This window comes from Phoca vitulina, unplaced genomic scaffold (genome assembly GCF_004348235.1).
Source record: "Phoca vitulina isolate PV1807 unplaced genomic scaffold, GSC_HSeal_1.0 scaffold12, whole genome shotgun sequence".
In the NCBI taxonomy this organism is placed as follows: domain Eukaryota; kingdom Metazoa; phylum Chordata; class Mammalia; order Carnivora; family Phocidae; genus Phoca; species Phoca vitulina.
Genome location: NW_022589715.1, coordinates 11829512 through 11853479, shown reverse-complemented (window position 1 = coordinate 11853479; position 23968 = coordinate 11829512). Strand labels below are relative to the sequence as shown.

The following is a 23968-nucleotide window of genomic DNA, read 5'->3' as shown; positions in this document are numbered from 1 at the left end:
GTCTGCAGTACCAGCCCAAGGACAGGCTGTATTATAGGGAGGGTGACAGCGCCCAGGCACTGGGATGGGAGCAGATGCCACCTGCTGTGAGGATGGGGCTCCCAGGCTTCCCTCTGAGGACCCCAAGGGCCCTAGAGCAACAAGGTCGCGAGAATGCACTCTCATGGGAAAGAGCCACAACGCCCCGCACTGGACGCACCAGCCTTCGGGTCAGGGATCTCCAACAGTACCTAGCAGCTCCTGTGATCTTGGGGTCAAGTGGGAGAGCTGTCTGGTTAATGGCACTTCTGCATTGTTCTTTGGGACCAGAGAGATTAGAAAGTTACAGCCCCGCTCTGCCATCTTCAGTTTCCTTATCTCTTGAGCAGAGGGCTCCCTGGGAAAACTGTGCTCCCTACGGTCTCCTGTCACTTGTCCCCAGAGCTTGTCCTAGTTGCTATCAAGGACCTCTGCCATTGTCATGCGACCCGATCTATCGACCCTGGGGAGGGAGGTGCCTGGGTGGGAATGAAAGACGGTGAACTCAAAGTAACCAAATGCTGAAATCTCTCAAGAGACCAGACTCTTAAAACAGCTATCTCCCTGCTTGGGGCAGAGGTCATCTTGCAGGCTGAACGCTGCCCTGTTATGGTTGGGAATGTCCTGGAGGTGGGAGGGGTAGAGTCTAAGAATGGCCTGGAACACACTGCAGTTGGAGGAGCTGTTTGTTCTCCAAATGTGTCCAGACACAGCCCTCTGGAGCTGGTGAGATGGAGACATTTGTGGACTTAATGGCCATCATGTTCTGTTGACATCATGGCATTTGTACAGTGTCCTGTAATTCTGAAGGCCACACTGGGCCTGCTTTTCTGCTATATTACTTCAGGATTCCAAAAGGCCCTAGCATCTAAAAAGAGTGTTCTGGGCCCGGTGACCACGGAGAAAGGCCTTTCCTTCTATGTCCCTCTGCACCGCCGTGGGTTGGTCCCCAGGGCTCGGCTTACCTCACTCTCCCCCGAGTCAGGAGGTGCTTCAGGGGTCCCCTTGGTGGCCTCATCCTCCACAGTCCACGAGAAGGAGTGAGGTTTGTAGGTTGGCACAGGGAATGAAGGCGTGGTGCGTCCACTGTAATCAGCTGCGCCATCCCCTAAACCCGGCTCGCTGGCCAGTTCCCACAGCACTTCCCCTCCTGGGAGTGGAGGCTCCAGGATCTGTGGACACTGGGGCTCATGGGAGTCTGAGAGCCCCCAGGAAAAACGAGCTCCAGAAGCACTGGTGTCCGAGGAAGGGCTCTCCAAAAAGAGGGGATTGTCAAAGAATACACTCTCCTCCTCAGCACCCCACTCCGGGGAGGAGTCTGTCCCTCCCTCCCTGGGCCACACAGAGTGCTGGTTCTCCCCCTCAGGGCCACTGCTGTCTCCCCGCTGGGCCGCCTCCACGGGTGAGCTGGGGTGGAGGCCTGAGCTCCAGGGGCCTGCGGGGCTGGAGGGGAAAGGGGGGAGCTCCACGGGGGCCGCAGGGAGACAGCACCTCAGCTCAGCCCTGAGCCCCTCTGTCTTCTCCAGCTCCTCCTCCAGGTCCAGGACACACATCTGGGCCTGCAGGATGCCTGCCCAGAACACCACCTGGGTGGACGTGCTCTGGCTCTGCCTCGGGTTCCCCAGAGGATGGCTGTTCCCGGGTGACCCGGGGGGCGCCGCTTTGTGCCTGGGCTCCCCCTGGGAAGAGGGGAGAGCATCTGGCCTCTCAGGAGGCTCAGAGGCCCAGGTCTGTTCCCCACGAGGTTCGGGAGGGTCAGGAAGGCTGCACGTTTCCCTCAGGTGTGCTCCTGGGCCGGGCTGCAGGTTGTCTCCCAAATGGAGGTTGAGAAATTCCATGGGCTTGGGGTGTTCAGAGAGTCTGTCGTCACCCATCCTCCAGAGTGCAAGCTGCTCCGGCGCCCCCAGAAGTGTCTGCCTTCACAGTCCCATTGTGTGGATCCGGGGGAGCGCTGGCCCGGGGGAGGGTGGGGGCAGCGGGGAATCCACGCCTACCCTGCAAGTGCCCAAAGCAAATGCGGGTTAGCGAAGGGCGCCCAGCCCCTGGAGGCCCACGTCTTGTGTACCAGACAGGTTTCCGGCCCCGGCTGAGGGGCACAGGCCCTCCACAGCCCTGCCTGGGGTGAGGGGGGCACCATGGATGCTGTCTGCCCCACAACCCCAACCACTCGCACCACAGCAGCACCTGCTCCAAAGACACCCATCTATTGGCTGAAGGTGGCCGAGCGGCCTCGCTGAAAAAGATAAACGGGACACACTGGATCTTTCTCTTGGGCATTTGGAACGGAGAAAGGAGACCCTGAAGTGGCTGGCGGCAGGAGCGGAAGGTGGACGTTCCTCAGAACAGCACGAAAGCAGTGGCAAGCCGAAAACACACATCAAGCAACGTGCGTGGGAGCCAAATAGATACAGACTGGAGGCGAGGAGCCCTGGGGGGCCTCACCCTTCGCTGAGCTACACTCAGCCGGGCCCCCCGACGGCAGGACCCCCTGCCCCTGGGCCTACCCCGCAGCACGGGGAGGAGAGGGAGTGGCCGAGCCCACGGGGGCTGCACCACACCTGCTCATACTGCCCAGTGCATGGGCCGCACCAGCACCACATGGAAGCAGCCGCGGAATCTTGAAGGGTATTTTCCAGGAGCGCACGTGTCCATCCTCTGCATGCAGACAAGTCACATGGCTCTCTGGGTGGCCCTGAGAACAATGGCTTGTTTTGAGCCCACGGACACTATGCAACTCCTGACCCGACCCGTTCCCCGATGGGTAGTGGATCCCAGGCTGCTCAGGGTTAAGTGCACGGGCCCCTTCCAGCACAGGTCCCCAGCACTGAATGCACCCCGACTCCATCACATCTTCTCTGGTTTTCCCTTTGGCCCACTTCCTTCACTCACGTGTTTCCACCCTGAAGTCTTGTGTGTGCTTGTGTGCTGTATTCAACTATTTGGGGGAACAAAGGTATAAAGAAGCACACACCTGCTCCCAACTTGTAACCCCCTGCTGCCTACTTATTGGCCTACCATGAGACTCTCGATAAATGGGAACCCCCAGAGCTGCAAAACCGGGGTCAGGTGGGGGGCCTACTGTCCAAACCTATTGCTTAAGGTCACCTAGAAAACATAGCTTGGCACCGTGCCCTCTTTCAGGAGGGCGCCTGCAGAAATGACACAGGACCACCATGAATTTCAGTTTCTTGTTCCTCCTGAGGGCCTCTTCCTAAAAGTCCCTCAGAAACAGAACCCCTTTCTGGACTTTTCCCTCTCTGTCCCAACACCCCCAGTCCACCCTTGGAGCAAGAATCTGTCATTGCTGAACTCGGGCCTCACAGTCCCTGGGGAAGGCCCCTGGCCAGCCTTCAGGGCCGCCAAGTTCCTGCAGTGACGGTGGAGAACGTACTTTCCCCAAAGGTGGGGCTGTTCCTTATTTTTAATCCTGTATTCGGTGCTCTGAATCAAATCGGTGTGCCCTAGTCTCGCCCTTGGCTCTTCTCGGATAGTTCTCCTAGCTCGGCCTTTGCTCCTTCTCGGTTCTCTGTCTCCACCCCACACCCCAGCCCCCAGTTATAGGCTGAGGATGCATATGCTTTGCTCCCTAAGTCCTCGGCTGTCCCGAGGGGCAATCCCAGAATACCTTCCTCCCCCAAAGCAGCGGTCGGTTTTCTACTCTCTGACCTCTCTGCGTAAGAGAGCTGCCATCGTCCTATTTCCAAGGGGGAAGGGGGAGTGAGTCTCACAACCCACTAGGGCAGTCTATACTTGGGCAGCCCCTCCAGATCCACACCTCCCTCCCCAGGCCAGTGTGAGAGAGGACGTGAGATCCCCCCGCTGCAGCCTTCTCGAGTAAGCAGCCCACAGGGTACAGGGGACACTGGGAAGGCAGTTCCATTAGGAGACAGAGGTGGAGGGAAGCACCTTGTTTACAGCTCACGCCCAGACCCCAAGGCCGATGTCCCTTGACCCTCCCCCTCCCTGCCAAGATCTGGTCTATTTGTGCTTAGCTGGCTCCCCTCCCCACACCCCTGCTCCGGTGCTCCTTCCTCCCCACGTCCACACATTGTGAGGGTGTGCCAGCCTTAGGAGCACGTCCCTGTGGCCATGAGAGCACTTGGCCTGGATAACATCAGTCCCCCTACCCTCAGTAGTGAACTCACTTGATAGGGAAAGTTCAAACGCCAGTAACTGGGATGGGAAATGCTAGCTTCGGCCCATGGGAAGGCCATCCTGCAATTTGTATGAGACAACAGTCCCACGCATTCCTCTTTGCAAATATGTACTTCTAAATAACTCTGTATATGAATTAAGGAGCCCTACGGGTAGATGTTCATGACTCTGCTAGGCATCAAAGATCACTGGATGTGCCTTCCCAGAAGAAGCCGGGCATTCCTCAGTGGGCTCCAGGGGAAAAAAATCAGAGAAGCTGTAGCAGTTTTCTAGAGACCAAAAAGGAGAGCGCAGATTTCTGGGGCCTGAGGAGTCTGAAGGGCCTGAGGGAGGTGGGGTGGGGACTGGGGAATGGAGGGAGGAAGCAGACAGACAGACAGATGGAGCATTGGGTGGGGGAAGAGGTGTGAGGTTTGGCTAGGCCATGACTCTGAATCAAACTCAACCTGGCTACACCCCACCCCTCACTCTCTGTCTCAGAGCATTTATCCCAGGGTGTGACTGCGGGTGCTTTACCCACACGGTCCTCATCTGCATCCCGTTCCCAGAATGTGAGCACCAAGAAGAGAGGTTCTTTGTGCTTCTGTTCACCTGTCTCAGTATGGACGGGCTGAAGGACTGAATCAGTTGAGTACGTGTGTTTTACCCACTCCCACCTACAAAGTTCAGGGTGGGGTAGGTGTCCTTAACACTTTAGTTCAAGTGCATTAGAAAGTTAAAGGTTAGTGGTGTCTCTGGGACACCTGGAGAGTTATAGAGCCCTCTGGAGGTGTTCCTGGCTCTAGGCTGGCAGTTCCAAATGGGCAGCACACAGCTCCACGGTGGACTTGCCCCCTTTAGCAAATACACATATAGGATGCCCAAAATCTGGGACATACTGATACGAAAAATTTACTCTGTTTAACTGAAATTCAAATTTAACTGGGCATTCTGTATTTTACCTAGCAAGCCTACCCCCTGGGGGAGGTGAAAAGGATGTACCGAGCCGCCGTAACGCACCAGTCACCCAGCTCGGTGCTTTACAGCTATGAGCTCATCTGTGGGTCTTGACAGCCACCCCATGAATGAGACAAGTGGTAACATTTCTTTCCTACTAATAAGGAAGCTAAGGCTCAGAGACTGTCAGAAATGGACCCAGGGAGCTCAGCTAGTAAGTAGGGGAGCTGGGGTCTGCATCCAGGTCTGGGGCTCTCTTAAGTATCACTCTCTCCCCCCACCCATAAATCAATTCCCTTGGGCCTTCATGAATTAAACGAAGCATGAATTACTTGTGAAGCAGAGAGTCTCTCGAATTCATCTGTTTTCCCACTGTCCAGTGCAATGCCTGTTTTACTCAGAAATGGTACTCCAAAAATGTTTGTGGAAATGAGAAGATGGATGGATGGATGGATGGATGCAAGGGAGGGGTAGAGGAAGGGACAGATGGATGGATGGATGGAAAGATAGATGGACGGATGGATGGATGGATGGATGAATGGATGCAAGGGAGGGGTAGAAGAAAGGGACGGATGGATGGATGGATGGAAAGATGGATGGATGGATGGATAGATGAATGAATGGATGGAAGGGAGGGATGGATGGATGGGAGGGAAGGCTGATGGATGGATAGATGGTGGATGGATAGATGACATGATGGATGGATGATGGATGGACAGATGGATAAAAGGGAAGGATGGAGGGATGGGTGGATGGATGATGGATGGATGAGTGGGTGGGAGGGACGGATCCCCAGAAAGCCCCTCCTCAATAACCTTACTAGAGGACTCGGGAGACTGAGGCTTGGAGGAGATTTAGCATCATTTTGGCCTCACAGCTTCTCCCAAGGGCAGTCTGCCCATGAACCAATCACATCTTCCTTCCTCCCAGGAAGCCCAGTGCCCTTGGGGCAGAGCATTCCCAGAGGTAGGGTCCTGCCAGGCCAGCAGCCAAAATGTTCATATGGGTCCTGGCTCCCAGGCAGCAGCTGGATAGAGAGGAGGAGACGTGAGGAAGACCCATGCAATCACCTTGTTTGTGCTCTCTGCCTGTGCAAGGCCATTGGCACTGAGAGTTTAAGAAGTATCTCTCCTCCCCTGCCTCCTTTCTTCCTCTCTTTCTCTTTCTCTTCCCCTTCTCCTCTCCCTCTTTCTCTCCTCCTTTTTTTAATTGCTCCTCCCTGAATGAAGGGGTAGGATGAACTGAGGGGTAAGGTCACTTCCTATGACCATCAAGGCAGTCCCACTAGTCACCTGGGTGGGGGCAGCCTGACACGGCAAGGGTCAAGGGTGGAGCAAGGGCTTCTCTTTCCTGGAGGTAGGATGGCACCTCTTAGGCAGAGGTGGGCCAGGAACTGGGGACCAGAAGCCCAGGTCTCCCACACCGAGAATTTTCTTGGTTTACTTTTTCAGCCCTGATGTTCAGTGACATCTCTGTTGAAATGGCTTGTCTCAGGTATCCTAACCAGAACAAAGGAGGAAGAAAGTCTGCCACGTGCCTCATAAGGTGGGTTTTGTTCACCTCCAAAATAAAGCGGCCCTCTGATGGTTTGGGGAGTGGAAGGGTAAGTTCCGGGAGAAGTGGAATGACTCTATGGAATCCAACAAAATGCTTTGAGCTCCAGAGATAGTGAGAGGAAAGAATGGGAAAGAGCAGAGGCTAGAGCGGAGAGAGGAGGTGGGGGAGGCGCCCCTCTCTACCTTAGTGGAGAACGCTGCAGGGGCTAAGCGGGGCCTGGCTGATGGGAGTACAGGATGCAGAATCTGATTGCTGGGGGATCAAGGGGCCGAAGTCCCTCCACCACTACCCGACCTCGCCCTGGGCTTCAATGCAACTTTGTCTTGATCTTGAGGGCAAGGAGACCAGTTGGCTCCTGGACTGTACTTTTTGAGAGTGGGTTTGCTTGTCACCCCCTGCTTGCTCCTTGGGCACACAGCCCGTACCCTGACGTACAGGGAGGCCACAGGAGGCTGGGGAGAGCCTGCCCGAGGGGGGAGGTGGCAGCCTCGAATGTCTGCGGCCCCGCTACGTCTGGAGGCTCACAGATGAGCCTACAACTGACGAGCTCTGTGACTCTGGTCAAAAACTTCACCTGGTTCCTTATCTGTAAAATAAGTAAATAAGATGGGAGTAAAGCTGTTCTGTAGATTTGTGATAAAGCAGGACGGGTCTGAGAGCTGCCGCTGGCCTGGCCCCCGGTAGGTGCTCAGCAATAGCACGTCCTGCTCAGTTCAACTTTGCTCCTTTGCTGGTCATTTAGAGAAGCCAAAACCAACAAGCCCACAAACAACCCTCCCAGGGGGCTCCCTCAACGCTCAGCCTCCCCCCGAGCGACCTGTCTCTGTCCCTCACTCCCTTTAAGCTTCCAGACTCAGCAGACATTCCTCCCTTTTGCCCTGGAAATTTTTCCTTCCTATGGAAAAAGCAGAGGCTCCTGGCCCGTCCAGGGATTTAGGAGGTGGCCTGTCCCCACGCAGCCCTCGGAGGAGCCAGGTTAGGGATGTCACCCAGAGGGCACAGGAATAGAGAAGTTCCTTATCTGGAGTTGCAGGACAGATGCTCCCGTCTGAACCTGGGTCAGAGCACTGTGAGAGACAGGACTAGGGGCAGCCCCACATCCTGCCCACACGGAAGAAGCCTTCATGCAAGTGTGCACGGGGTGGGGGGGGGTGGGGGGGAGCAGTGGTGCTGAGGACCCTGCGGGGGCGGGGGTTCAGCTGGGGCTCAGGCAGAGAGAACAGAGAGGGAGGAGAGAATGGCGGTGCAGAGAGGATGGGGTACAGAGAAGATGGGGGCAGAGCACCGCTGTGTCCCCAGAGCAGCTGTCCCCTGGGAAGGACAAGGACCCCCGAGGAGGGCTCAGGGCCAGGCTGGACCACCCTCACCCCTTCTTGGGTCTCCCCTTCCTTCCCCAGAGAGCCCAGCAGCCCAGGTTCTAAGCCGTGTGCTGGGTGGTTCCTTATCTGTAGAAAGAAGCAGCTCTGGGATGTTCTGAAGGCCCAGGAGGCTGGGGAGACAGGCCCATCTGAGGCACATTCCTTCCAACCTGGCTGAGGTTCAACAGGCCTGAGGGGTATTTATTATTTGCTGATGACAGGTCACCCTCCCCTGCCTTTTTTAGCAGAGAAGTGACACCAACCATAGGATCTTAGGCCCCAAAGGACCTTCCCTCCGTGAGACTCCATCTACCATGAGGATGACAGCTACGAGCAGAAGGCCTCAGTGTCCCAAACAGGGAGGCTTCTGCGAGTAAAACGATGGCCGTCACACATCAGGTCAGTGGGTCTAAACCTAGGCTGCCCTGGCAAGCCAGCTACTGGGGTCCCTAGCACTAACCCGCCTCTTGGGGTGCGGCCCGAAAGGCAAGGTAGAGCTGGGGGCCCCCTAATGGTGGATTCTGCATCTGAGCTCCCACAGTGCCTGCACCCAAAGCTGCCCCCGCCCCAAAGCCCAGGCCTGTCTGGCTTCCTTCTCTCCAGCCTCTCCAAGGCTCACTGGGGGCCTCTGGCCACAAAAGCCCTCACTGGGTACCCCGCCACAGTCATCACTAGGGACCCAGGGAGGCCCACAAGGGGCTCAGGAAGGAGCCCCTTCCTCTGCCCCGTCCCCCTTCGTAACTGCAGGCCCCCAGCGGCTCTGGAGAGGCCAGGGTAAGTGGGGGCCAGATTGGGAGGGGTCGGTTGAGGGAGGAGGGGGACAGAGAGAAGGAAGACGAAGGTGAGGGTGGCAGCCCTGCCAGGCTCACAGAAGGTGCGGACGCAGTGGGCCCACAGAGGCCTCCTTCCTGTCCACCTGCCCCAGCAGCTACCACAAGGGCCCACACGGGACTCTCCACATCCCCTGCTCCCCCAGCTCCCTCCCGGGCACCACCCCCAGCAGGCCCACCTTGCTCACCTCCAAAGGCCCCGGGAAAGGGTAAGCGGGCCTTCCCGATGCAAGGGCCGTCCACCCGTGAATGGAGAATGCTGCTGCCGTGCTTCCGACTTCCGCTCCCCTCACCACCACTCGCTCACCCCTCCCGCCCCGCGGCCTCCCCAGGGCTCCTGAGCTGCTCGCCACTTCACACTTCCTGCCCACAAGACAAGCGCCTCCATTCCCAGGCCCACTGCCTCTGGCCCCCTTCCCCAGGCCCCCCGCTGCCGGGAGGCCCCTACCCAGCACGAGGCCCAGAGAGAAGTGCCGACGCCCTTCTCCCCAGTCAAGGGCCCCGGGGAGAGAAAGGGGAAGGTGCTGTGCCCTGGGCTGGGGACAGGCCCCACCCCCTTCCTCCCTGTGGTTCTGTCACCAGGTTCTCATCTCTGCCCCAGCTGGCGGTCCCTTGCCTCCAGGCACCTGGGGGACAGAGGAGGGCCCTGGGCCTGGCAGCTTTCCTTTTCCTGTTTCTCATAAATGACATTGGGAACGCGGTGTGGCTTCTTCTCATGTAGGTAACCGCGGTGCGGATACAACTGTCTTTTTTTACAAAGTGTCCCCCGGTGCCACCTCAGCGGCCCCTCTCAGCTCCTTCATGGAGCACTGCTATATCCATTACAGATTGGAGGCAGGCCCAGAGAGGTTATTCCACTGCCTAGGGATGCACAGCTGAGGTTCGAACTCAGAGTGTCTGACCACGAGAACCAACTGTCATGCATTCCCACTGCTGAATTCCCATCATGTGTCTGCAGGACGCCGGTCCCAGGTGTCCACGAGTGTGAGACAGAGGCTGGTGGGGAGCCACGCTCATGCACCAGTCTCTTCTCTCTCTGCACAATCAACGTCTCCAGCCCCAACCGCTACCACTTTCCCTGCTGAGGCTCCAAAGCCCCTGCACCCCGCCCCCCACCCACAAGCTCCAGTCCGCACAATTACAAGTGTCCAGGAGACCCTGCCACCAGCAGGTCCCAGAAGCAGAGTACCTTCTGACCAGGCCACCCCGGCCCATACTTTATACCCTAGCTCCAGCTCTCCCTTCCTCCAGCTGCATCCCTCCCTCACAAGGCCAGGCCCACCATGCCCACCATGCCCACCAGGCCCTTCTCCACCACCCTCAGAGCACCCAGGAGCCTGGAAGTGTCGGCTTCCGGGCCCACGCGCCATCTGCCTGCCAGGAGGAACTGCATCACCGCTCTGTGCGGCCCTAGAGACAGGGAGGGCGTGGACGGGGCTTGCGCCTGTAGGCGTTGCCCCCCACCCCAGTGGGCACACGTGATACAGGGTAGAGAAGGTGGAGGGGAGGTGGGCAATGGCAGGGGTTGGAGGTTGGAAGTGGGCTCGGCTGCAGTAGCCACATTTGCGGGAGGCCGAGAATCTCAGTTCAAGCCTGGACCTCCCGGTCACTATTAAGATGGGAGGTAGGAGGACAGGACTCACTTTATAGAACATTTTGTCGGCTGCAGTTGTAACTTTTACATATTCGAACACATCCGATGGGGTCCTCCACTGTTCCCTCTCTGGGGCTGGCAAATGGGAGAGCAGGCTTATCTCACCAGTGCCTCAGACTCACTGCAATGCTAACCCAGTTCCTCACCTCCCCCAGGCTGCCCCTCCTTCTGTATTCGGGATTTTATAGAACTGTGCCCAGCTATGTACGCCAGGAACCCGTAGTCACGTCAGCCTGAATGCAAACTCTCCCCCGAGGCCTCCGGCCTCCCAGGGCCTCTCTGGAATGTGGCCCCGGGTGGCCAGTACCCAGTCCTCCTCGGTCCCTATGTGAGAAGCTGCTAACCCCTCAGGAATAAAACACAGGATGTCTGTCCCCAGGGAGCGTCCAATCTAGTGACGGGGGGCAGAAAATAAACAAGTGGCCTAAGCAATCAACATCTGATTGTAAACTGTGAGGGATGCTGAGGAAGGAAGGGGCGGGGAGCGCGGAGGGCCGGCAGCAGGGACGGAGGCAGGGGACCAGCAATGCTCATGGGGACCTTTATACCCTGGTGAAGGGGAGCCAGCATGTCTAGTTCCTTGCCTGAGACTGGAAAGTTCTCCATGTGTTAAGGGGACAGAAAGCGAAGCCAGTGTGGCCGGTCAGCTGGCTCAGGGGACAGTGGGAGAAGACGAGGCGGGAGGGGCAGGACCAGATGCCAGGGGGTCCCCAGTGGTCAGCCAGCGTGCATGCTAAGCGGGGGAATGGCAGGTCAGGGAGCCCTGCATGTTGGTTTATAAGACCATCTGCTGCTGTATGGACAACAGCCAGTCAAGGGCTCACTGAGCGCAGGGAGACCAGCTGGGGGCTCCGCGGTCCAGGGGAGGCAGGCTTGGAGGGGTGCAGAAAGGGCAGAACAGGGGAGGCAGAGGACTTGGGACACACACTGGGCTGAGTGGGCGGACCAGCTGCTTAAGCAGGAGTGAGCGTGGGTGAGCAGCACGAAGGGGCTACGCCGCGGGCTGATGGAGACTACGTGGGACAAGTCTGCAAAGGAGAGTGAGAAGGGGCTGCCAAGGAGGGGACAGAAACATGGGGAGTGTGGCGTTACAGAAGACAAGAGGAGGAGGTAACTTTAGAAGGAGGAAGTGGTCAGCTATGTCAAATGCTGCTAGAAAGGCTAGGGAGGTAAGGTGCGAAGTGGCCATCGAATGTGGCTGCACGGAGGTCACGGACGAGCAGGGGTTGGGGGAGCAGGGAGCACAAGAGGGGCCGAAGCCAGGCGGCATGAGGTGAGGACCGATGAGGAGGGGAGGACCTGGAGTCGACCTCCCAGACCCCGACCCTGGGTCTGCCCCCTGCAGTGCAGCTGTGATCCTGGCACCAGCAGCTCCCGTGACTGCCCTGTGGCGGGTCAGGTGGGGCCCAGTGCTCCGCCTCCTCCGTGTGTTTCGGAGTCCGCACGCTCTCTGCCACATGACCTTCTCAAGGGCAAGGCCCGGCGTTCACCTGCGGAGCACCGAGGCCGCGTGGCAGAGGCCTGGCTCGTAAGTGCCCACTGCCACTTGATGAATGAATGAGCGAAAGCCACTCATCGTCTCCTCCTGGATCGCTTCGGGACAATGCCATGGGCGATGGAATGCGCCCCCCCCTTTCCTCCCAGGCGGTGGGGCTTGTCTGCAGGCATATGGGGCACGTGTCTAGCGGCGTGGGGCATTCCTGCTCACAGCAATCTCCAAAAGCAGACTCCCCAACTGGTGCGGCCCCCCGCTCCCTTCCATCTCCGAGCTTTCATCTCCTTCCCAAGGTTGCCAGGACTAAAACTCTAGACGGGGGAATCCCTGGATACAGGCAAGGAGGGCACAAGCTCAGTGGCTGTGGGGCCTGGAGGAGGGCAGGAGGAAGGAAACGGGCTCCTGCCCCAGAGCCCTGCCAGCTCGAGCTTTGATCGGCCACCCCTCCCCGTGCCTGGGCCACTGTCCCCTCCCCAGGGCCCAGAGGACACCCAGCCTCCTCTCCTGACCACAGCCCCTGGGCACGCAGCCTTGCCAGGCAGCCCCTTCCTGCCTCCTTCGAGGTAAGAGACTTCCTGTTTGCCCGCAGAGGAAGCGGCTCAGCACAGGTAGGGAGGGGGCAGCTGACAAGCTGAGCACAGAAGAGAGCATGGGGCCCACCTTCCAGGAGAGGGGCTCTGGGGATTCCAGCACCCAGTCTGCCGTCCTGAGAAGCGGAGGCGTGAGAGGAGGGGGCGGCAGCAGGGAAGGGAGGGGCACCTGACTTGCCCCTGCCGGTCAGCGCAGGCCCCCATGTGCTGACATTCACCGGGCCCTTGACAAGCAGCATCTCCAGCCCATGAGGCTGGGGTGGGAATGGGGTGATACTACCCTCATGCTGCCGAACAGATGAGGAGACGGAGGGTCTGAGCACTCACTCTGGCTGCATGTGAACCCAGGACTGCCAAACCCAAGCGAATCCACTTTCTGCTCTACCCCGCTGCCGCCTGCATACTGCTGATGGGAAGGAGCAGGCCTTCTCTCCAAGCGAGCAGCACTACTGGCAGCATCTCTCCCAATTTGAAGCTTCTAGAGGCTCACTACCGTCCTTCCGGGGACACCAGCGATTGGGCAGCGTGAGAGCTGAAGCCAGAAGCACCCAGTGCCCTCCTGTGTGCCTGAAGGACAAACTTCTGTCCTTTAGGGAGGCCTGGGGGGAAGGCGGCCACACGCTCCTTCCTCCAACAAAGGCCCTATTCCCTCCCAGCTCTCCAGCCTCCACACGCCTGGGGCCTCAGGCAGGACAGTCAGGACACCTGCCTCCCTAAACATTCCTCTGCCAGGTTAGATGGTTATAGTTGCACTGGCCCACGTGACTCTGGGCCCCCTGGGGATCTGAGCCCAGAGCTGGGGGCTGGGAGGGGTGTGGGGGTGTGGTGAGGGCTTCCCTCCCTAATGCCTATAGCCCTAGAATGGGAGGGAGAAGTCTCTCAGAGGCAGGGCCACGGGGAAAGGGAGCCCAGTCCAGCAGTAATACCACCACCAACCACCCAACACCTATGCGGGCCCCAGTGCGGCCCCTGGTTTCCTGGAGCGGGGCAGGAAGTACGACAACAGTGAATGACAAGCTTCTACCTCTTGGACTTGGTTGCCCAATTCCGTGGTAGGCACAGATGCCCAGGCCACAGCTCCCTGGACCCCAGACTCTGTCTGCCAAGGCTCCCCTTCTCTGCTCCCTCCCAACTCCGTGCGTTTGTAGATGGGCACCTTCCCTGCAGCCCCTCGTCCTGGGTCTGCCCTCCTTAGGGAAGCAGCGGGTAGGATTCCAGCCATTCCCCTCAGTCTCCAAACCCCCTTGGCACCCAACAGATGCTCACCAGCATCTGCTGAAGTCCGGGAGCATGGAGTTGTTCTAGCGGCAAAAATGCTCACAACCTGAGCACCCACAACTGGGAAAAGGACAATAGATCATGGTAGAGCCTGCAGCCATATGGTGAGCCTCAGCCACCTTTAACTAGCTCAGTTTTAGAGAGCATTTAATGCGTGGAAAGATGCTCATGGCATATTATTAAGAATACCAATTATATATTCATTATGATCTCAATTTTTAAAACCTTGTTTGTGTATTTAGGCAACAAAATACCAAAGCATCGGTTGGTAGTGGTCTGTGTGTGGCCACAGTACACGTGATTGAAAGTTCTTTATACTTTTTTTTGGTATGTATCTAATTTTAAAAAATAAATATTATGTTTATCATCAGCAAAAATAAGAAAGGTATTAGGAAATTAAATATGCTGAATTAAATAATGACTGACTATTTCTGCTCATTTTAAAGACTGGGATATTCTTTGCCAACCTCGCTCCTCCTTTCCGGTGGAGGCGGGGCGCTAGCAAGCCACGGGGAGGGCCTTCACCGTTTTCGACCCCTCACTGTCACCACCCCTCAAGGGACTGCCAGGGTGGCCTCTCTGCTGGTGGAGTGGGGACCTGCTTGGAATCCCAGAGTTGCTATGAAGATTATTTTAAGGTGAAGAGTTTTGAGATTTGACAGGTGCAAGGAGAAGTCTTCTCAGAGCTTCCCTCATCTGACTAAAAGCAGCAACTTCTGGAAAATAAGGGTGCCATAAATTCCTTCTTCAGGGTGGAGCTACTCCCCCAAGACCATATAAAAATCATCCCAAATCCCTTCTCTAGGAAGGATGATGGCCCTGAGGGACACTCAAAGGCCACCCATACCATAGAGACAAACATTACCACCAACTTTCTCATCTCTCATTTGTTCTAAAAACCCGTTTGTCTTTCCCAAAGAAACCTACTGGTTCTTCCCATAGAAGCCTTTTTCTCCCTGCCCCTGTTCCCCTACGAAGTATATACGCTTTTCACCATTTCACAAGCCAGCTACTTCCTGGCTGGCTCTCAGGGGCATGCCAATATACCTTTTTCTACTGTTAACCTGTCTTTCGTCAGTTTAATTTGCCTGTCTCAGTGACTGAATCTAAGAGGGTAGAGGAAGAGTTTTTTTCCCTCTCCTACATGGCAAAGATGACCTCCTCCAGGACGCCATGAATCTGAGGCTGTGTTTGCCTATAGGTACGTGGTACACATAATGAACATTTTTAATAGTTGAGGATTTATTTGAATATGCATTTAAAAAATATAACTGATACAACAAACCTGCACTTCCACAGATGTTATTTCTTAGGACCACGTGGAAGTAAATAGTGGCTACTTTATTTTCAACATTGTGTGTCATCAAGGAAAAATATGAAATAAAATCGTATAGGTGGAAAACTCTTCCATCAAAAATCATGACAAGATACTTAGTAAATGAGTAGACCCTGTGTACGGCTGACTCTAACCTTTTGAGCATTTACTTTGAAGAAAGAACTGGGAGTTATATATGATAACGCTAATTAGCCTTGATCAGTCATTAACTGCTGAACAGGACAACGAGCAGGAATGCAAGGCTCTGGTGTTACAGAAAACAGCAGGTATGCTCTGACCTGGCGAAGGAGAGAGACAACACTTAGAGCAAGGCATTTCCTGGGGCCCCCTGAAAGGCCCCGCACTTCCCCGGGGGTGCCCGGGCTTAACCCTGCCCAGAGCAGCAAAGCCCTGGGCTTCTTAGTGCCCTCTCTGCGCCAGCAGGAGCTGATCTGTGCTCTGTCCACAGTCGTCCGCAGGGACAGAGGGGCGGCCTGGGGTGGCAGCTTCCAGTGGGAACGGCACTGGGGCCTCAGAGCTCACCCCTGGGAAGAGAGCCCGCGCACCTGCGCCGCCCGAGGCCCTCTCTCTCCTGTCTCTGCACGTCTATGCCGCCTCCCGCCTCCTCCGAGGTAGCACCGGGAGACACCAGGAAGGCAGGGCCCCCCCCCCCACCCATGCCCAGGCTCCCGTGCTGAGAGGAGGCCTCCCTGAGGTCACGGAGCCAGCAAAGGGAGAGTTCCAGAGTGCACCCAGCCTCCTTGGCCGGCTCAGCCTGTCCATCCACTTCTCCTCCCCTGCCCGCCGCAGGCTCTGCTCTGCCTGGGCCGCTCTTGCCTACACTCTCTCCCGGGGTGACCTTCCTCACCCCACAGGTTCATCTCCCACCTGCTCGCTGATGCCCGGGGTCCTAACTGCCGGCAGGAATCCTCTAGCCGGATGAGCAGGTCTGAGATTTAGTAGCATGCCCCATAGTATGCCCATGTCCCACAAACACGCCTTCCCATCCCCGTGCCCAGGCCCACCCCTCCTGGGTCCTGTCTGTGGCGTCACGTCCACCCTGGTCTCCCAGTTAACAGCCCTGACACCAGGCCAGACCCTTCCTGACCCCAGTGCCCTGTCCTGCGGCTTCGCCCTCCCCGGCAGGTGCCACTGCTCCACCCTCACCCCAGAGCCCCCACCCCCTCACCAGGAGAACGGCAGGGACCTCCTGCCCCTCAGGTTCACACGGGCAGAAGTCCCCAGTTCTCCAGGGGATCACTCCTGCCCCTGAAAATTCTTCCTGCTGACTCCCACCCCCTCCGTCACCTATGTTGCCAGCAGGGAAGGCCCAACACTGGTATGGAAGACCCCCCAGCCTCTCCCAGGACCACGCATCCACACCCTGGAGCACAACCCTGAAGTCTAAGGGAGTCTAGGGGCCTCAATGCTCCCGGTACTTTGGCGCACTGGGTCACCTCTGTTCCTTTCCCCACTCTCCAATGCATCTCTCAAATCCTCCTCGTCCTCCGAGCCTCTCCCCACAACGCCATCTCTTCAAACAATCTTTGTAGACCATGCCACGTAGCCAGTGAGGTTTATCTGAGGTGCGATTCTTGCTAATTGAAAAGAATCAACTGTTAGAGAAATTCCATAACCCCAGCTAGGGAACGCGGGGCAGAATCGGGAGTGACGAACCAAGGGCTCAACACAGCAGTCAGATCCATCTTTTTTTTAAAAAAAAAAAACAACAGCATCGGGTTTAAAAAGTAAGAAGGGCATGATTTGTAGCACAATACAATTTATGTAGGTTTAAAATACATGCATACATAGATCACCATCATCTATTTCTCTAGAATACATCCCAGTCCCAGGAAAAACCTACCAGAAATATATCCGTGGAGCTGAGGCTCACAAGCAGGGCAGGGGGAGATGGGGAGGGGCAGTCGACGGGACGAGATTTGAGGGGTGAAGAAGAAATCCTAATTAAGACCCCAGATAATTCAATCACAACAACAACAACAAGACGAAAATCCAATTTAAACCAAGACAAAGAGCTAAAAACATACGTGAGGTTCCTAACAGCACTCACTAGAAATACATATGAAAACTGGAACGTAGTGCCAGGGGTTTCTATCTGTCACGCTGCCAAGAGCAAGGGCTCTAAGTCACACCGAGGCTCTGGAAGGCCGGCTGGCGGCAGCAACCAACACCTAAAATCCTCGGGGCGTTTAAATCAGTCATCCCGCGTTCATGAACTGCTCCTGCTGAAACAGTCACAGAAGTGAGCGGGTATGTAGGTACACGTATGCTTAACGCACTACTGTCCGTCACGACAAACCCACACACAAAAATGGGGAGAACCATTTCGAAGCCCATACAGGACTGGCTAGATGAACATGGTGCCTCCACTCAGGGAGACATTACACATTTATTTAAAAAGGATGAAGTATTTCCATAGGTCCTGAATCAGAATAAGTATCTTAAGTAAAATAAGAAGAAGTACAGAACTGAGTATTATTACTGTTTGTGTAGAAAAAGAGAAGTTACACATACCTGTGTGCTCCTTTACAAACAGAACCTATCTCTGGAAATATTCTCTAGAAATCGCCTCTGAAGAGGGGAATCGAGAGCACAGGAGGGGGAGGGAGATTTTTCACTGTGCACCTTAAGGGCTGTTTCAATTAACATTTATAAAAAGATTTTTAACACATACAAGTGGTACCTTTAAAAATACTTTCTAAAGAATTTTTAACCCATGCAAATGTTATCTTAAAAAGAACAAAAGAAGTGGAATGTGCTCCTAACCCCTACTGTCTTCTCTAACCACCCCCTGCTCTTAGGCGCTAGGATCCCTTGCCACTGGATTCCTTTCCATTGTGGACAAACATCCCTTCAGCCAAAACCTCCCCCACCCCGTCTCTGTCTCTCAGCACTTGACTCTAAACTGTACCACTTGATTGTAAATCCTGATTCTTCACTTACTAGCTGTGTAAAAGTGGGCAACTTTCCTACTCTCTGGGTCTCAGTTTTCTCATCTGTGAAATGGGACAGTACCATATCTCACAGACTTGCTGTGAGGGAGGATCTGTGTTTGCACATAAGGTGCTCAAAGGAGAGCCTGGCATACAGTACGTGTTCAATAAATGTAAATTATTATATACTCTTCTGTTTCCCTTTTAAGACTACTAATGAGATCAGCTAATTAAAAAATGAAAGATTATTAGAATCTTCCAAGAAGGCGAGTTTTTCTCCCCATATCCAGTTTCCAGAGTTTTTACCTATTTTTAAAAACTTGGGATCGCCCTCCCACTTTAGCTCTTTTTTGTGGGCCCATGATGGTGTTCTTGACAGATTCTGGGTGTAAGGAAAGCAAGTGATGCCCCTCCTGCCAAGACACATGCTCTCCATCTCTAGTAATCATCTATTCCCCTGCTCAGTGTAAACCACCAGGCTTGACCCTGGGTTTGCCAGGGAGCATATGAATCTTCCTGCCACAGCAGCTGGGGACGTCACCTGCTTTCCTGGATGCCTCTGGTCATCAGGCTGAGGCCCCATTCAAGAAGAGCCTCTGAAATGCCTGCTCGCCTCCCAGTCACACTGGCCTCCTTCCTGTTCCTCCAGCATGTTCAGCATGCCCAACACGCTCAAGCCTTATTTATGCCTCAGGGCCTTTGCACTTGCTATTCCTGCTGCCTCAAATGTTCTTCCCTCAGAGAGTCACATGCCTCTGTCTTATCTACATTCAGTCTCCACTCAAATTTCATCTCCTCAGCACAGCCTGTCCTGACCACTCTGTGAACACAACAGCTCATCACCTTCTAACCCCTTAAGCTACTTTCTTTCTCTTCGTAGCATTTATCAGATAGGACCTTAAAATCACTGTTGTTGTCTATTACCCATTTCTCCCCACCAGAAAATAAGCTCCATGAGGGGGAAGACTGTATTGTTCACTGATGCATCCTGAACACCTGGAATAGTGCCTGGAAGGTACAGGCCCTCAGTAAGCATCCGTTGAATGAACAAATGAGCGAGTGAGCCCACAGAGCCTGTCTTCTGGGGAGGCTTAGAGTTCCGCCTTGATGTAAGCCCCCCAACAAGTGTACTCTGAGGACTCCAGAGAGGAGCTACTCACCACTCACCCATTGCTCACTCACCCCTCGTGGGCAGCTCAGAAGTCCCTGCTCATGGAAACAGAGGACATCCTATTCTGAGCCCCCAGAGTTTTAGGGCCTGAAAATCGTACACCGTCCCACCTCATTTAGAAAGCTTGTCCCTTGTCTAGCTAAGGGCTAATTTCTCTTATCTCACCACCATGCCCATCACCAGCCGGTTTCTTTTGTTTTTACAGCATTTATGTCTCGGAAATAATGTGATTCACCCCCTTACTTGTTTCTCTCTCATACAATTCATATATAAACAAGAGCCGTTGTATTTCCGATGCCTACCTGCCTGATTAGTAGTTAGCACTCAGTAAATATCTGAGTTGAATGAATGAATGAATGAACGAATGGCTCTTCCTCATAGGCCCCACAGAGAGAAAATACCATGTCTGAAAGAAAAGAACGAATCACTCAGCACTCTCTGCTGTCTAACCTTGACCTTGGTGTACTTCTTATGCAGAGGGGCTCACAGACATCCAATTAGTTGCTAATTACATTCAATCAGCGCTGGGCTGGGGAAAGGGCTGGGCTGATGAGGTTCAAGGGCAGGTGGAGCCCCAAGCTGCCCAGGCCCTCATTCTGATGCCGGCCTCCTGACCTAGCAGGCAGGCCACAGACACAGGGGCCTGGGCGCGCGCACTGCCCGGAGCAGCACAATCCATCTTGCGGCGTGGAAGAAACCAGCAAAGAACGCACATCCCTGGCTCCGCTGTCCTACTGAAAGGACAGGCCAGACTCCATTCTAGGACCAGAAAGGAACCCTAGAGGGGGTGTGAGTTTGTTAGCTGAGCAGACACTGTCTACCTTCCGGGAATCTCAGCGGGGCCAAGGAGAGGGGCCGACATCCAAGAGGGCAGGGAGGAGGTCAGCGGCCACTGCGGCACAGGGCGATGGACACCAGCAGCGAAGCCCTCGCGGTCACCCAGATCCAGCCGGCCCAGCTGGAGAAGCCTGGGGAGCCACCGCAGCCCAGGCCCCGGGCAGACTCTCCCAGTGGGGCACTGTCGCCACCGTGTGCCGTCCCTGTCACCAGATTAGGTTGGACTCTGAGGGCCCCCTCCCCCGCTCGCTCTCCACCCTCCCGCGGCCTCTTCCCGCTCTCCCCGTCCGCGGGCCCCCTCGACCTCGGCGCGAGGCCCCGCAGCCCCGCGCAGGTGCTCCCCGGCTCGGCGCGCCGTCACTGTCGAGGGCGGCGGGGGCGCCCCGGCCCGGCCTCCCCGCGTGCCCTTACCCACTTCCCGCCGGGCTCCTGCTCCGGCCTCCCGCCGGCCCGGCTGCCCCATGGCCCGGCGCCTGGGCGCGGGCCGGGAGCGCGAGGGCTGCGGGCGGCGGCTGCGCGGGGGCCGCGCGCGTCCTGCTCGGGCGCCGGCGGGCGGGACTGGGTTTCCGGGAGGGCGGGCGGCGGCGCGGCCGGGGAGGGGCGGGCTGCGGGCGAAGCCGTCCGACTGGTCTGACGGCCGCGGCGCGGGCTGGCCCGCCGGCCTGCGTTGTCCCGGGCCCGAGCCGTCCACGGCCGGGCCCCTCTGCTTCGCCTCTCTCGGCCCAGAAACCGGGAACTAAGGCCAGAGCCAGATGTGTGCACGGCTCGAGCCGCGCGCCGCTCCGGGTCCCCGCAAGCCCATGGCTTGTATTTCGGGGGCGCGAGGAAAACTGCGGGGTTGCCGTCCAGAGCTTCGGCTGTCTGTGCGTGTGCACTTACGGCGCTAGCTAGCTGCGGGCTGCTTCGGGAATTGATGGCGGGATGGCCAGTAGCTGGGTTTTGAAACGAGCCTATTTTAGCAAACATATCCTCAGACATTGGTTGACATTGGCAAGAAGATTTGTTTTTCAGGATTCCACTTGATGGCACTATCTAGTTTCTATTTCTGTAGCTGTGTAAGGCACCGTGTGTGAAAATCCGAGTTAAGTGATTCCCTATTTCCGACATAGCCAGGGATATGTAGCTCTCTCCTAGAGACTGGCAACCCGGAGAAGCCCATCTCCTTATCTGATGCTGCCTAAAATGGAGCTGACCAGGCTCTCTACGAGGAACAACAGCTAATGTTTATTCTGTTAACTAGGCGCCAGGCAATAGCTCTCCACCTGTCCTAACACATGTAATCCTCGCAACTACCCACTGAGGTAGGAAGCTTTTCACATAATGAAGAAACTGAGACACAGAGAGGTTAAGTAACCTGACCAAGGTCACACAGTCAGAAGGACCTACAGTCCATGCTCTACATTACCACGCAGTGGTGATGCTTTGTCTTTCTTAGAGGGGGCCCCGATGCTGGGTCAGCAATCCTATAACTTATTAATGAGTCAAAGAAGACATCGCAGGGAAAAAAGAAACACTTCAAACCAAAATGGCATAAAGACAGAGAAGCAGATCAATGTAGCAGAATCAGAGTGTTCAAATATAGATCCATACACATATGAGCAATTGGCACCTTTTCAAGTGTCAAGGTAATTCAGTGGAGAAAGAAAAGTCTTTCCAGAAATTGTTCTGGAACACCTAGAAATCCACATGGTAAAATGTGAACCTTGGGACTTGTATCTAGAGTAAATAAAGAAACCTTTCAATTCAATAACAAAAAAAACCAAATAGCCCAACTAAAAGATGGGCAAAGGATCTGAGTAAACATTTCTCCAAAAAAAGATACACAAATGGCTCATAAGCACAAAAAAAAGATGTTCAACATCATTAGCCATCAGAGAAATGCAAATCAAAACCACCATGAGATACTCTTTCACACGCTGACTACAATAAAAAAGACAGTTAATCTCTCTGTTGAGAAACTGGAACCCAATATACTGCTGGTGGGATTATAAAATTATAAAATGATCTAGCAGCTTTGGAAAACAGTTAGACAGTTCCTCAAAGTTTAAACATAGAGGTACCATATGACCTAGCAATTACACTTTTTGGTATATACCCAAGAGGAATGAAAATATGTCCCCACACAAAAATTTGTACAGGAATGTTTATAGCAGAATTATTCATAGTAGCCAAAAGGAGAGCAACCCAAATGTCAATCAACTGATGAATGAATAAACAAAATTTAGCATACGCATACAGTGGAATATTATTCGTCCTATCTGATACATGATTCGACAATATGGATTTAATTTCTTTTTTTTTTTTTAAAGATTTCATTTATTAGAGAGAGAGAGAGCACGAGGTGGGGGGAGGGAGCAGAGGGAGATGGAGAAGCAGACTCCCCCACTGAGCAGGGAGCCCGATGCAGGGCTGGATCCCAGGACCTTGGGATCATGACCTGAGCCCAAGGCAGATGCTTAAGTGACGGAGCCACCCAGGTGCCTCTGGATTTAATTTCAAAAACATTTTACTAAGTGAAAGAACAGTCACAAAAGACCACATATTGCATGATTCCATTTGTATAAAATGTTCAGAATAGGCAAATCTATAGGGACAGAAAGTAGATTCGTGGTTGCCAGGACTAGGAAAAAGGGGAAATGGGCAATGACTGCTAAAAATACGGGGTGTGTGTTTGGGGTGATGAAAAGGATGAAACTGATTGTGGCAATAGTTGTACAATACTCCATAAATGCTAATATTTGAGTTCTCCAGAGAACTAGAACCGACAGGGTATAGAGAGAGATTTCTACAAAACAGGAGATTTATTATGGGGATGAGCTCCCAATCTGCCGTCTACAGGCTGGAGAACCAGGAACACTGGTGATGTTAAGTCCCAGTCTGAGCCCAAAGGCCAGGGGAGCTGATGTGCCAGAGCAGGAGAAGAGGAAGGATGCCCTGACTCAAGCAAAGAGAGCAAATTCACCCTTCCTCTGCCATTATGTGCTTTTCAATGAATTGGATGATGTCCACCAGCATCAGTGAGTGCCACCTTCTTAGTCTACTGATTTAATGCTAACATCTTCCAGAAACACCCTCACAGACACACCCCAAAATAATGTTTTAACAGCTACCTGGGTATTTCTCAGCTCCACCAACACATAAAATTAATCATGACAGTACCAAAAACCATTGGATTGTACACTTTAAATGGTTGAACTGTGTGGCACGTGAATGATGATATCTAACAAAGCAGTTACAAAAGAAAAAAAAAGAACCTTGTGTCTCACCTCACATGACACATAAAAATTAACTCAAAATGGATCATGGAAAACTATAAAACTGAAGCTATAAAATATCCAGAAGAAAATAAGGAGACAATTTTTGCAACTTTGTAAGAGGCCAAGATTTTGTAACACAGTAATTGGATTTAAAAATTTTTTAATTCTGTTCATCAAAATACCCTGTTAGGGAAATGAACAAGCAAGTTCCAGACTGGGAGAAAATATTCACAAAACGTATATCTGACAGAAGAATTATATCCAGGTTATAGTCGACTGCTGCAAATCAGTAGTAAAAATACAAACCACTCAATTAAAATAAAGCCCAATAGACTTGAACAGACACTTTACACTGAAAGGTAAATTGCCAATAAGCACACAAAATGATGCTCACTATCATTCGTGCAAAATAAAACAACAAGATACCACATCACCCCTCCAAGAAGGGCTAAAATTTGAATACTCATAATACCAAATATCGGTGAGGAAGTAGAACCGTTACTTTGTTGATGTAAAAAAAGGTGCAGCCTTTTTGGAAAGCAATTTGTCAATTTCTTATGAAA

At 54.2% G+C, this 23968-nt stretch overlaps 1 protein-coding gene across 4 annotated transcripts in view; it reads right to left on the bottom strand.

Moving 5' to 3' along the window:
- Window positions 1–20647, bottom strand: part of PSD4 (pleckstrin and Sec7 domain containing 4) — a 38043-nt gene extending 17396 nt beyond the window's left edge. For 3 of the 4 annotated variants that reach the window (XR_004300285.1, XR_004300286.1, XM_032410491.1), the window contains exons 1-2: window positions 9043–9299; window positions 984–2013 (exon numbers count right to left, since the gene is read on the bottom strand). Coding sequence is in view for 2 of the 4 variants with exons in the window: in XM_032410491.1 (XP_032266382.1) it covers window positions 984–1892 (909 nt within the window). In the remaining 2 variants the exon portion in view is untranslated. Of the gene's footprint in view, window positions 1–983; window positions 2014–9042; window positions 9300–20559 lie in introns of those variants that run through there. The other variant, XM_032410492.1, reaches the window with a different exon arrangement.
- Window positions 20648–23968: the final 3321 nt, after the last annotated feature.